The sequence below is a fragment of the Condylura cristata genome, unplaced genomic scaffold (assembly GCF_000260355.1).
Source record: "Condylura cristata isolate star-nosed mole 26May11 unplaced genomic scaffold, ConCri1.0 scaffold00011, whole genome shotgun sequence".
Lineage (NCBI taxonomy): Eukaryota > Metazoa > Chordata > Mammalia > Eulipotyphla > Talpidae > Condylura > Condylura cristata.
In genome coordinates this window covers 38,929,984-38,944,948 of record NW_004567112.1, presented here as the reverse complement: position 1 = coordinate 38,944,948, position 14,965 = coordinate 38,929,984, and the positions used below count along the sequence as shown (strand labels likewise).

General features: G+C 40.5%; 1 protein-coding gene across 1 annotated transcript; it reads right to left on the bottom strand.

Annotated features, from left to right (window-relative positions):
• Positions 1-2,072: 2,072 nt before the first annotated feature.
• Positions 2,073-14,014, bottom strand: SAR1A (secretion associated, Ras related GTPase 1A). The gene is made up of 7 exons (XM_004680811.2): positions 13,912-14,014; positions 10,616-10,689; positions 10,379-10,498; positions 9,848-9,913; positions 6,757-6,860; positions 3,671-3,802; positions 2,073-2,551 (listed from the first exon to the last, which is right to left on the bottom strand). The coding sequence occupies exons 2-7, from the start codon at positions 10,671-10,673 to the stop codon at positions 2,435-2,437; spliced, it is 597 nt and encodes a 198-aa protein (XP_004680868.1). The 5' UTR covers positions 10,674-10,689; positions 13,912-14,014; the 3' UTR covers positions 2,073-2,434.
• Positions 14,015-14,965: the final 951 nt, after the last annotated feature.

The window sequence follows — 14,965 nt, the reverse complement described above, 5'->3', positions numbered from 1 at the left end:
TGGGGGGCAGAACAGACAGAGCTACTAAAATATACTGATGAGAGGAGCAGCAGAAGAGCTCTGCTGCCACTACATGGGCCAGCTCCCTGGCCACAGGTCGAACTCATGCTGCAGGCTGCTAGTGCTGAGACTTAACCCCTGGTGCCACAGGGAAGTCCCTCCCCCTCCAATGTTTGCCATGTCCCCCACATCCCGAGAAGCAAGATACCAAGTTTGATTTAACTTTTTATTAAAATGCTTAGGATACAGATTGACCTTTTTTGTAAATGACTGTTTTACTTTTGCTGAAATAGGACATATATTGCACTGATAAATCCAAATGAAAAGTCTCAATTCATGGGAGTTTCTGTACAAAGCTCTGATCCTCACTGTTAGAAGTCAAGCCCCTCACAGCAGCTTCCTTCTGCTATCTTATAGGAACAGTGTTTTCTGTGGAGGCAAGAAACAAATTGGTGCTATTGACTTTTTAATCCTCTTTCTCCAGTGGCCAAAATAAAACACTTTCACAAGAGTTGCCCTCTGCAGAATCCATGGTTTTCTAGCTTACTACAAAGTCACTAGGAATAAAAGAAAACTTAACACTGAAGCAATTATACTTCTCCCGTCTCTGGAGAGAGAAGTATGGGTTACCTTTAGCCAAAGGAAATTAAAAGTATGCAAGTTAATTATTTCATTCACCATTAGCTAGATTTGTTCACTTAGGGTTTTAACTTCTTTCCAAACCAACAACTTTGTCCCAAACCAGCTATACTTGCTAATAATGAAATGCATGCTCTTCCAGGATTTATACTTCACTGAGCCTCTGCATTTGGTACATGGCAGTGAAAAAATATACTTTCCCAACAGGTCAGGACTGAAGATTAACAATGAAAAACTGAGCTCAAGAATATCCTCACCCCAGGAAGATATCCTCACCCACCTTCCCATCCTCACTAGAAGCAAGAGTCCACTTTGACTGGGTCTTCTGCAGAGAAGCATCATTGTCACAATTTTCAATTCTGAGGAAACTACTTCTAGCCTTTCATGAGAGGAAAAGTGAGTGAAGATCACTTTCCATCCTCAGCCCATTTCCTACCCCTTCAACTTTCACTACCAGAGTGGAATATTGGTTAAGATCATAAAAATCCAATTTCATACATGGCAGTAAGAAAATGGACTGCTATAAAAATAATCCTTGTCATTTCACTAGGGATGCTGAGGCTTTACACTGTGCTTACTAACAGTTCTACACAAAATTCTTGGATAAGAGTTTCCTCAATTCTGAAATGGAAAAAGGCAATTTCATACCAAAAATGGGAACAAATCTGGAAGAGCTACAGATATCAGCCTTTATAAACATCCCAAACTGACAGCCAATAAAAAGACAGAGCTCATAGTCACCAATTCTACAAGCAGATATTTTAAAGTCCAAATAAATCTTTCCAAGTCAGCCACATGGTACAGTATCAGATATTTAAGTTGTCAACTCACAGAATGCAAGAGCCCTTACGCTATGAACTTTGTCTGTGGATTCTCTTATTCAGAAAAATTTCTTCTAGAATCTGTGCAAAAGTAACTGAGACACAGCTGCAGCATATGACATGGGAGATGTTCTCAACTCTTATGAAGTGAAAGTTATTTTTTATAACTGAAAATGGAAAAGGTGCTATAGAGAAAAACGAATGTTACAACAGTTCAAAGCAAAAACTAGTTCAAATGTATAACTTTATAAGTAAAAAGAACTAAACTCACTCTATAATTTAAACTCCAGCAGTGAACAACCTGCCATGCATTCCATGATGAGATGACCATGGCTTGCCACAGCAGAAATCTGCTACAATTACAAGCCCAGGGTTCTGTCCTTTTCTTGTTCTCTGTACAAAGTGATGCCACCTACAAAGGCAAAGTCGGGGACCGCCCTGTTGCCAATGCCAATCGGACTTTGTTCCCCTGACTTGAGTTCTGGCCTCCAGCATATATCTGTGCATAATTTTATGAACTATGTAAATGCCATCCACTAGATTAAAAAATAAAGGAATAGAAAGCTCTGGACCAAGTAAATTGTGAACTTAAAAAGTTAGAAGGGACACCAATTACATTAACAACACTTTCTTTAAAAAATAGAATCACTTTCTTTTGAAATCAACCACAGTGGTGAGACGTGTTTTTCTTTCCAGGTGCCCCACGGTGGCAACAGCTTTACCCAGCAAATCCTACCAGCTTCCAAGTCCTGGGATGCTGACCTGCACCAGCACGTGGGGCAGCGTTACCTCCCAACAGTGTGGAGAAGAGCACATATCACCACTGGGCGATGAGAGAGCTGACAGAGACTCTTGGCTTCTCAACGCCAGACATGGTTGGAGAGCTTTCCTTGCTCTATTAGAAAAGTTCATGAGGAAGCTGTGAATAGGATCAGTCCAGAGAAATAAAACTCTTTTATTTGACGGTCCACACATCAGTCAATATACTGCGAGAGCCAGCGGAAGCCCTCTCCGTAGCCTTGCCTCTTGAGCACACTGCACATGAACACTTCCATGGGGCGGGCGTTCAACTCCTTCAGGGTCACGTTTCCCTAAGGAAGGCAGAACCAAGAAAGGCCTGTTAATGTCTCCATGGCTGACGAGTTTGAAAGGGTAATCACAAATCTCACTTTCGCCATCAGAAGCAAATCTAATTAGGGATTCATTGTAGAAGTGTAGTCAAGGCCAGCTAGATAACGTCCCTTGGGCTTCGAGCTCTCAGGATAGAGTAAGCACCACAATCCCTCTCACTCTGTGAAAAGCATTAGCTCTGAGTACCCCCAAGTTAAGCTGCAAAATTATGACAGCAAAATAATAAAAAGGCCACAGGGACCACAGAACCAGTATGTTCTTTGATGGACCAAAAACAAAAGTCTGGGACATTTTAGAATAAGGTGATTCTCATTAATGCATGCAATGTACTAATTAAGAATGCACATGTGTGAACACTCATGCAGAAAAGGGGAAACTAAATTACTCCTAGTTTGTTCATGTTCAAAGGAAGCAATTCTAAAAAGAAAGAACCAAGAAGAAAGAAGAGTAAAGAACACTGTCAAAGTCAGAATGTCATCAGGATCCCAGAAAAGGCTAAAAAATGTTATGCGCAATATGCCAAACCCCTGAACTTTCCTGCTTAATTATAGCTGATACAGTTTTTCTCTCACAAGCTGATTTTTCTGCATCAGAGTTCTCCCAACTAGAGACTGCATAACCTGCTATTCTGGTTTTATCACTGACATACTGTGTAGACCTTAACAAATCACTCCCAGTTTGTTCATGTTTAAAATGGAGATAACAATACTACGTCCCTCAGCAAGGGGCTGAGACAGTCTTATCAAACTGTTTGGATTTTAATGCTTGGAAAGTAATACAAGTGATCACTCTGCTTCGTAACCTGAAACCTCGAGTCAAAAAGAAAATGGATTTCTGGCTAAGAAGGGGTCTTTTCAAATGAGATATTTCAGAATAAGATTTGAAATAAAGTCAGAAAATTCTTAAAATGATAACTGATGTTTCAACCTTGTCTTCATTCTCAAAGACCTGAGGAATGTATCTCACTAGAAAACAAAGAACATGTTCAGCTTTCACTAATTACATAAAGTAAATTCTAAGCTAGTAAAATATCTTAAAAGCGGTGAACTTTATATATCCTCTATAGATTTTTCTCTTACCTTCCCTGTTGTCTGTCCATAAAGTCCAAATATCTCACGGAGTTTTTCTTCACTGATTGCATCTGTTCTGTCAATTTTGTTACCCAAAATAAGGATTGGCACATTGGATATTGTTTCATCAGTCATTAAAGCCTAAAAAAAAAGTTAAATGAAAATCTTTAAAAGTCTACCATAAAATGAAAACAAAATTGACTCTCACTTGTCTCTAAGGTATAAAGTGAAAATCTAATCATCTTTATACAGGAGTAATTAAATGTCATGCCTTTAAGTAAAAATCCCCATTTTTAATGCCTCAAAACTATTGCGACATACAGCTGTGACTGCTGACAAGGGAGCAGACTGCCCCAACCTTGACTCTAAGCTAATCACTCAGCCAGAGACTAGCCTCAGGATACCCATGAAGCACAGGCCCAGAAGAATGAATGATCTGGGTACAGAGCCTCCAAGATGACGAGAGGACTCCCCAAGTATTCAGTGAGCACCTATGTGTATCAAGGACTATCAAACTATGATCTCAGGCACTGAGAGAGAAACAAAAGGAAGGATAAGACACATCCCAGGTCTCCAGAAATCCTCACTCTGTCAACAAAGCAAGGCAAAAAGATGACTCTCACAATGAATGGGGACAGAATAAAAAACACCTAAAAAGACCTGGATAATAAAATGACAATGTTGGTCTTGAAGAAAATCAACAAAGATGTGGAACCTAAACCAGACTCTGAAGACAAGCAGAATTTAGGTAAAGTGAAAGGAGGTAGAAGAACATAAACAATGGCTTCACAGTAGAAGGATTCAGGAAGCCACATGTCATGTGCCCTCACTGGATCAAAGTATGTCTGTTGAGATGCAGTGACAGGAAAAGGAGAGGAAAGGATGACCAATATTATGTTGTCTAAGAAACTGGCTGCAACAAATCCTAAAGACCCAAACCCGGAAATCACTGGATAGACCCAATACTTTTAGTACAGTGATCTGACAAACAGTAAGTGTGGTGCTCAGCTGAGAGAGGATGATCCAGCTGAAGATGGCACTGTGTAATGAATGGCGGTAGGCATTCTGGAGAAAGAACGACACCCACCATTAGTTTCACTTAGTAAAGAGACTGCTGTCTAAGTGGTAAGATGAACAAGATTAATCAAAGCTGGCAGTCTCAAACCTAGTTCTTACTGACTGGACAAACTAGGAGTCAAGTTGAAGGGATAAAAATGGAACATGCTTTGACCAGCTTAAGTTACAGGAAAAGTTAGACAAAATCAAGAGTAAAAAAACCATTCATGCATTCATTAAATCCTATCAAAGTGCCTAGTCTGTGACCTATGCTTTGCAAAGTGTCGGAGTCTCGCAAAGACAAAGTCATCTAAATTCACAGTATAGTGGGAAAGGACTATAAAAAACTAAGAAAGAGAATAGACACTGATGAGGTAGAGAATCTAACAGTCGGAGAAGTCAGGGAAGGTGTCTCGAAGTGGTCACACCCGACCTCTAAGATCTCTTAATGAACATTTTGAAATTTACCATTGAAATGGGTTAGCAGGTAAGGTGAAAAAGCCAGGTAGGTGTCCCTGCAAGTACTCAAGGAAGAACAAGTTCTGTTTGGAATGTAGTTTAAGGGAGGGAACAGAGAGGGGGAAAAAATAGTAAAAATCATTACAAAATGCAAAAGGCTTACAGATTTTAATACAAAGGTAATAGAGATCTACTAAAGGATATTAGGGAGGGCAATGACAAGTCTGAGAAAGTTCCTTTTAACATTATAGGATGCAGCAGGTGGTAGGGGAATTGGAGTGATTCATGGAGAGCAGGGTGCATGCCAGATAGATTGTGGGGAAGCTCCGGCCTAGGAGAACAGAACTGGTAGGTGACCCTGGCTAGTAGGAAGCACTATGCAGAAGGCTGGAGTGCAATAGAAGTTCAAATGAGAAATCCACTTGGGAGTCACTGGCAGATGGGTGGCAGATGAATGAACAGGAACAGTCCTGACTACCCTGGGGAGTAGCAAGACATCAGGTAAGAAGATGAACAGGTGGTATGAAAGAGCCTGATCGGCCAGAGAGAGTGCATCAAAATGTAAGGGGAATTTAGAGAAAGAACCACTAGTGCCATGAGGTCGTGTAAGGGAAGGGCTAGCCTGTAAGCAATTGTATGTAACGTGAGATGAGAGCTACAGATTTGAGAAATGCTTACAAATAAACTTGAGACCAGGTTAAACTACTAGGAACAACGCAGAGAAACAGCTGAAAAACAAACAGGCACAGGGTAAGGCAGCAGGGGTGACAAAAATGTCAAATCAAGAAAACAAGATGCTGAAAAAGAAGAAAAATTGAAGTAAGTCATTGATAGCATCAAATGCTGCATGTGACCAAAACTGAAGGCTGAGAAAAAAAAAACTTCTGGTCTGGCAAGCCGTGTAATAGAAAGGCAGGCAGGTACAACATGAAAATGTGGATTCAAAAACAAAAAGAACCTGAATACCCCTTCTGAGGTTTCAATAATAGCAACACTTAATAGAGAGTGACCATACATGACATGCAAAAGAAACATTAATTATGCTGGGACAACAGACATAAACTGGGGGGTGTGCTGAACACACGATACATAATTCACTCTATGGCAGATATAATTTACTCAAGTTCAAGCTAAGGAAACTCAGAAATGTCTCAGATTTTAAGTTCCTTCCTTCCTGTAACTAGGACTTTCACCAAATATTAAGTGGAATGATTAAGCACTGGCAGTACTATGCTCTATTCCTTAAAAGAAATAGAGGCCAAGGGCCCTCCCCGGTGCTGCAATGGGTTAGGACACGGCATGCAAGATGGCTGCAGCCACTTCAGTGCAAGTTCAATCCCTGGCCCCAGAGGTGATCCACATAGTGCAGCAGACCTCTTCTAACTCGCCCGCTGCTCCCCTCAGCAGTGTACTTTGTCGATCTGCCTGTTACGCTCCCCACTCTGTCTCTGGTGAAGCCTTACACTGTCCCTGGACCTCTGGCTTGTACCCCAGTTCTTTAAAAATAAATAAACATTATTTCAACAATGAAAAAAAAGAAGGAAAAATAGAGGCCAAGAAGGGGAAAAAAACAAACATACGTTGAGCTCAACTTTGGATTCCATGAGGCGAGGATGATCTGCACAATCCACCAGAAAGACAATCCCATTAATTGCTGGAAGATAATTTTTCCAAACCCGTCGTGCTAAAAGACAAAATTTGAAGTTGTATCAGTAAAAATATTTGAGAATGAGTTACTATAATAAAGGGAGATAGGCCAAAACCTAGCCAGTATTAAATTCAGACAGGTGGTATAATCTGATGATCCATAAACTGATTTTGTTTTTAATTCTATAATCAGGTTATCTGCTGAATTGTCTGAAACTGCAATATCTGGCAATTCATGCCTTCCTACCCACATGCCAATAATCAGCTGGAACTGAGAGGTGGCTTCCCCTTAGAAAAGGTCTGAGCTTTCAGTTTGCCCAAGTTTCTACCACTCCTAATACACCCACAGTCAGTTTCACTCAAGTGACCTACCTACCTCCTGAAGTCATTTTAGTTTGCAACCTGAGTTGAAATATTAGGATGCAAACAACTTGTCCATATAACTTTCATCCCAAATTAGTTCCTATGTACACACACTAATAGTGTAGTGTGCTGACACTCACCCGTTAATCCCTGAGGGAAACTGCCTGACAGGTGGTTGACATTCACAGACCAGTAGCAGTCTCCCACATTTAACCCAGAGTGTCCTACACCTTTTGTTTTTTTTTTTACATGATAGTAAGTAATAGCAATTGGGAAAGGAACACTTTAATTGTATTATAATTTCAAAACCATTCACTTGTAGTCCCTTCAATAAGTTAAATATGGAAGCATCTCTACATCAAAAATTACCAATGGTTATTTTTTTTTAAAGTGGTACCAGGAAGAAAAGTGGGAATAATTTCCATTTTATTTTCCACCTTAATATGGCTGAATTTGTTATTGAGTGTAGACAACTTCAACTTAATTTTTTTTTAAAGTTACATAAATGGGGAGCATTTTAGTAATTTTTATAAAATGGGAGTCATGTATGTATTATGAAAAGGTATTCCTGTCAATTTTCCTCAGCAAACAAAACAATACTGTGAACATCAACACTTTTTGTCTGTCAGAAGCAGAAAGTTAAATTTATGACATGAAGTGAATACACAATTCTCAGCTCAGGTGTCTAAAACCTCCTCCTGCATTCTCCAGATGGTCTCAGTTCAGTTTATAACTGCATTATCCTGAATTCATATTTGTAAGCACTTACAAATTCTTTGAAAGCAGAAAAGACACCATATATACATTCCTATCCAAAGGAGAACACAAACCCATTACAGATAAAGAAACGAGATAGTTTATAATCTTCCATCAAGATATACCGCATTAATGCCTTCACGTAATTTCTATACCTTTTTCGCACAGGAATTTTATGCAATTACAACCATATGTATGATTTTGCAGACCCTTAATATTAAGTGAATAAATTAGTGTATACATTAATGAAATCACCAACTAAAATTATCTGGGTTGCTTATGGGCCTTGTGGCTAAAATTTTCTGACTGAACTATTAGAAGTTACCAATATTCCATTTATTTTTTTTAAAAAAAAGATTATTTATGCATACAGAACTGGAGTATAGGCCAGAGGTGCAGGGGCAGTGAGAGGATTCACCAGAGAGAGTCGAGAGTCGGGAGTAGAACAGGCAGACTGATGAAGTACACTGCTGAGGGGAGCAGTGGGTGAGACAGGAGAGGTCCACTGTGCCAAGTGGATCACCTCCGGGGCCCGGGATCAAACACACTGAAGCAGCTGTGGCCAGCTTGCAGTGTCACACCTTAACCCACTGAGCCATCAGGGAGGGCCAACATTCCATTTCTTAAACTATACTTTTAAAAACTATGTTAAATTCAACCAAATCTAATACTCCAAAAGGAAATTTATTTAGTACCACACAAGTTAATCTTACAGTCTTAATATTTCTTTACTATTCTTCCAGAATAGTCATTCCATTTTAAATGTTTTTGCCCTAAGCCTAGAGTCTTGCCAAATATAAAGTGAGTGTCCATCAGATAAAGTCAGTGTGTATAGCTCTACATCACATGCAAAGTACCTGACAAGAGTTTAGGAACCAAATGGACAAAGCCTAAATCAGGCAAAAAGCACTGAGAACTACAAGGTAGAAGAAAATGTTCCAACTGCCCCATGAGTAGATTATACAAAATATCAATTTAGCTCATAGGTCAAAAGTATCCACTATATAATTTTTGCAACTTTTAATAATTATTTACAATTAATTACTTATTTCCTTACATACACTCAATTAAGAAAGGAAACAAAGGAGACATGATTAAATGCTATATATGATATTGCACTGGATCTTGTTCAAAAGGAAAAATGCTATCAAGGAGGATTATTGGGATAACTGACTGAAAAAGCGGAAGACCTACTATAGAGTAGATAAAAATAAACTTCCTGGGTTGTTAACTACTAAGATTACACAAAAGAATATTCTCATTCTTAGGAAATACATTTTCAAGTTTTAAGAAGTAAAAGAACATGGTATACTCACAAATGGTTCCAGAAAAATGCATAAGAGTATACATTTTACAGGAGGAGATGAGTATAGGCAAAAGATATGGGGGGGTGGGAGGCCAAGTAGAGTGTTCTTCAGGGATCTTTGGATGACGTTGAAATTACTGAAAAAGCCCTCCCTGGTGGCACAACGGATTAGGACAGCTAGCCACATCCCCTTCAGTGTGAGTTTGATCCCCAGCACCAGAGGTGACACACATGGCGCAGCAGACCTCTCCTGCCTCGCTCACTGCTTCCCTCAGCAGTGTACTTTGTTGATCTGCCTGTTCTGCTCCGCACTCTGTCTCTGGTGAATCCTCTCACCACCCCCTGCAACTCTAGCCTATACCCCTGTTCTATATGTCTAAATAAATTAATACATCTTTAAAAAAAAATTACTTCAAAATAACAAATAACTAGAACAACCCGATCAAAGTATAATACCTTAATCTCATATCCAAGCAATTTAAAAGATAAAGATGAAATAAATTAATTAAAAGATGAATAAAAATAAATGCTTTCAAAAATAAAAAGGGCACAAAATAAACCAGAAGTCAACACTACCTCTGCATTGTATCATTTCTTACCTTGCTCATGACCACCAAGATCAAAAGTCGTAAACGTCATTCCAGCAATTGTCAGCTCTTCTGATGCTGAAAATGTCAAAAAAAAAAAAAAGAGGGCAGAAATAAACTACTCTATCCAATGAGATCTAGCAACAATACAATTTGTACTGTAAGCCAACACAAATAAAAACACTTAGTGAAGCTTTCACCTTGTGAAATACAAGCATGAGAATATTTTTTAAAGTATTCTAAAATGCCAAGTTTTCTGTGCTCCAAGGTGTTTGCTGCTTAGAAACAGATATGGAAGTCATATGCCACTCAAGACTAGTGAGAACAGAGTGACAAAGATCCAGAGATCTAGATTTCTGACAGCCGGACCTTAGCATATGTTACAGAAAGAAAGCTGTTTTTTTTTTTTTTTTTTTCTTTTTTTTCCCCAGTGCATGATCTTTTGGGACCTCAGTTAAAGAACGTCATCAATTGGGGATTCTTCCTCCAAGCCTAACACTGACCTTCAAATATCAAAAGGTCACCTGGTATTTTCAAACCTACTCGGATGTAATGTTGGAACATGTTGGCCCAATCTGTCATCTTTGAGCATATGAAGAAGAGTGGTTTTGCCTGCATTGTCCAAACCCAAAAACACAAGTTTTCCAGATTTCTTGTACAGTCCTAAAAGAAAAAAAAATAATTTTAATATCGATTTGCTCTCTTCATATCTTCAATTAAAGTTGCTAGAGAAAATGCAAAGTTTGACACCCATGATATAGTTCAAGGAAACAGCCTTACCTAGAAACTGGAGCACACTGCTGAAGCCATTGTAGATCCACTCAAAGATGAAAGACATTATTAATGCTTACTACCTGTGTAAAATATAAAAGCAGCAAATGTTAGCTTTCTGGGTGTTAGTCCAGTTCTGGGTAAGTTATCATTTATTACCTGGCCCCGATACACGTTTATAGTCTAATGTTTTGGGAGAGATCCTCAGATCGGTACAAACTTCTGGCTTTCTAAGATTCTCAATCTATGACACTCAGAGTGCGAGGAGTTAGACTTATTTTCCTCATGACTCACTCCTCCAGGCAGCTGCTCATTCACATTCCCTAGATGCATCACTGCTGTCTACAAGTTAGCAACACTTCTAAGAAATCAGTCTCATTAATAATCTGGATCAAATGCCACACAAATGCACTAAGTAGAAAATAAAAATGAAAGGTATATTCACCTGAATGAAAAACATTACTTTTTCTTTAAAACAGTTCTAAATATAATCAACAAAAGTCTATTGGTTGGCACAAACCTGCCACACTCTGTTTGCTAACACTTTCTCTCTTTAAACAATACTATGTAAATACTATGTAAATACTTAAAAAATACTATGTAAAACCTTTTTGTAAATATATGTCTCAACTCACAAAAAAATATTTAGTTATTTTGGTGAGCCATGAAGTGACAAGAGAATCCTCTCATAATGTGAATAATCAAGTCTTAATCCTATTTAACAAACACGGCTTTTCTTAAAATAAAATACTCATTTGGGCATAGCAGACAGCTCCAACCCAAGTACATACCTTAATTAGTATAGATATTAATACCACTTTCCCATAGGCCTAGACAAAGCAAAGGATGGCCCAAAACTAATAAAAGGTCTATATACATTGGTAATAAGCAAGAAGATCCCTGAATGATGTTAAGAAGATAAGATCTAGAGTCAGGGTTGTCTTAAAAGCTCAGATTTGGTCCAGGTAAAAGAAAGATCTCCCACTGTTCACTCCCATCCATCAGCAGGAGCATCTCAGAGGTGGCTAAGTACTAACAGAAAATTTTCATGAGCAATTACTTATACAAGGGTCATCTACAAAAACCTACCTAAATCCCAAGAAAGCTAGATAAAGACATTGAGAAATGAAGAAAGTAGGTACTGTCTTTTTCATCCAGTTACTGGGTTCTTTGTTAGGTCTGTGGCCAGACCTGTAAACCTCACAGGTGCTTAATGCTTACTTTCTATGGCTCTTACCATGCAGCACCAAATGAACCTTGGGAGTTTGGGTGGGGGTAAGGAATAAAGGCACAAACTTTTATGAAAAGATACTAACAGGTTTTTTGCCCTTTTCGGTAACCTTAAAATGTATTCTGGTAGGCAAATCAAATTTAGCAGTGTTAAATAATAATTGTGTCTGGAAATTCAATCTGCACTTTAAGAAGTTCAATGACTTAAATACACTTACAAAGCCCCTATGCTTTAGTTCCCACTATAAGCAAGTAAAGGAACAACACACCTTTCCTCTGCACACCTTTCCTTGCCTACTTTTCTCATTAAGGTCCTTTAAAACCCACACTTATATATTTATGTATACTACACACTAGTTTGTGGTCAATGCTTTACAGACTCTGAAGAGTTTCACATATTAGCTTAGAAGTATTCTCAACTAGATGAATTCTTCAAGATGATGGGAAAGTCCACTTTAAGGAATTTCTGCTCTAATGGTCTTTTAATTCTCTCCAAACGATCTAGCGAATGCACTTGAAGAAATTCTTTAGGTGATATTAAAAACAAACTGGACCCAAAGTTGGGTTGTACTGTTAACCCAAAGTTAAGGAAATGCTCATGAGAGTTCCTCTAACCTTTAAAGTCTTAGGATTTATAGTTCCTCAATGTACAACTTATATACAGTGCATGCATATATATTTTATTTCATTCTCACATCAATTCTACCTTGGCAGGACTCTTTGGCCTCACTTAACAAGATGAAGATGCTTATACTACTAGGTCAGCTGCTTGGCCAAACTTACTCAGCTGAAAAAAGTAACAGCGCCAGAATTTAAATCCTCCTCTTAAAACCACAATGAAAGCTCTTCCTTTTAATAGCATACAAAATTCAAATCCAAATCACAAAGTTGCTTTAAAAAAGAAAAAGAAAAATGCACCAATTACACATATGTTATCTTTCTCACAAGTCAACACCCCTTTTGAATGGTATTTTAGTGACTTGCATTCTATTATTATTCTATTTATTTCTATTCTTGATCTCCTCCATTACCTTAGGGCATCTTAGGGCAAATCACTTAAAAATTCACCCGGATTAAATATCAACAAAAACACTGCCAGTGTACCCAAAACTGAAACTTGCAAAGTTCAAGAAAGATTCAAACAAAAAGGAGACACAGTAGGATGACCATTAGCCAATGAACAGTCTATATATCAGTTCTTATACACACTCTTTACTTCTTATGCATACTCAGAACAAGTCTGAGACACATTCCAGACATGTCTGAGGTAGCAGGCTTTTAGCTAAGAAACTGCTCAGAGGCAGGGTAAATGTCAGATATCGGCCCCATCGCCAACCTCCATTAAATCCCCCATCACAATCTAAGCAGATGGATGGATCGAGGTAAAGAAGAGACACACAAGAGCTCAGGAAGAATACTAACAATTTAGTGCCGATCCTCACAAGTGTGCTCCTGTCTTCTCGGGGGGAAAAAATCGTGAAGTAAACATACCAATCACATGCGAGAATTTTCTCCCCCATGCACCGCAAAAAGAAGGGAAAAGAGAGGGAAGGCGAAAATAGGGAGTTCGATCCCGGCCATCAGATGATAACACAGAAGCAAAGTTGGAGGAAGCCCTGGGCTAACAGTCTGGACACCTGGTTGGAAAGCCCACACTTGCCGCCCGCGGGGCCGTGACCAACCGCGAGCCTCGGGCTCCGATTCTGTAAAACAAGAATAATGAAGGATTCTGACCCGCCTCACGGACAGCCCATTCGAGACGAGGGATGTGAAACCGTTTCGTAAACTCGAGCGCACAGTACAGACAATTCAGCTGTGATTCTGCCCACCCTCTGCAAGACCTCCGGGCAGAATGCAGATGTACCAGATACCCTAGAGGCCGGCAAGGGACAGAGCTGACCCCACCGAGTCGGCCCGTCCCCGCCCAGAACCAGCCCCGAGGCCCTACAGAACCGCCTGCGTGTCACTTCCCCGCCCCCAACCCGCCAGCGCCGGCCTACGCCCCGGCCCACCCGGGGGTCCCTCCCGGCCCCTTCGGTGCCGGCTCCCTTCCTCGTCGCGGACCCCAGACTCACTGCCCAAGGGGCTCCTCCGCGGCGGCAGACAGCTTGGACCCTCCTTCGGAGCACACAACCCAGCAGCACCAAGGACCGCCAGCTACTCGCCGGATATACGTAACACCCCCTCCCCCGGGACTTCCGGGAGCGCGCTAGCTCCCGCCCCTTCGCCAGCGCCAGTGCGCTCTGCACTGGTGCTGCCGCCCTAGCAAAGACTCGGGCGGTGGAGGGGCGGGCCTTAGGCGTGATGACAGGCTATCTGGGGCGGGGCCTATTTGGCCCCGCCTCCTCCTCTCCGCTCTGTGGGACTGATAGACGTGGCATCGACCGGGCGCTGTGAATGGGGGCAGGATTCTGGAGTCCTGCCGTGGCCCTGGCCGCGGGTGATCGCGGCTGCAAATCCGAGTGCGTTCCCAGACGCATCCGGGAAGCCAAGTGGCGACCGACGGTTAAGTAGGTTCTCGGGAGCAAGAGTGAATCTCACGAGCCCTCCAACTAAGGTGGGTCCCATGCATTTTCCCTGTGACAGCCTACTTTTTAGAACTGCTAAAAATTATGGCGCGTTTTTATTCCAGACAGTGCAATGTTCTTTGCATGCCCGATCTCATTAGAGGGTACTATTATCCCCTTTTTACCGGAGAGAAGCGAATTTCATACCAGTCTACTAACCAAAGCCAAGTTCATACCAAGTGGCTACAAGCAGGTTGAATTCTGCTGCAGGCATTTTTCAGTTTAGTTCGAGGACAGTTCTCTGATATTGATATTATTAATACTGCCTTATTTTTATTGAGTAAGGTTAAAAACTAAGCCTCACTCCTGAGTCAGCAGGCAGGTTTGGGAGGCTGGAATTGATAAGGTTGCCTCAGGGACAAGGCTATAAACCCCACCACCATGTCCAGAAAAACGAGCCCAGCACCAGGAATGCAGAAGCTGAGGCCAGAACATATTTCTGTGTCAAAGGCCAGTACTAAAGACCAAACACCCAGCAGGTAACTGGTGTTAATCTGCAAACTAGCATCCCAACTTTGAAAACCTGAGAAAACATTATAAAAGAGAGCCTCAAGTTCACTTT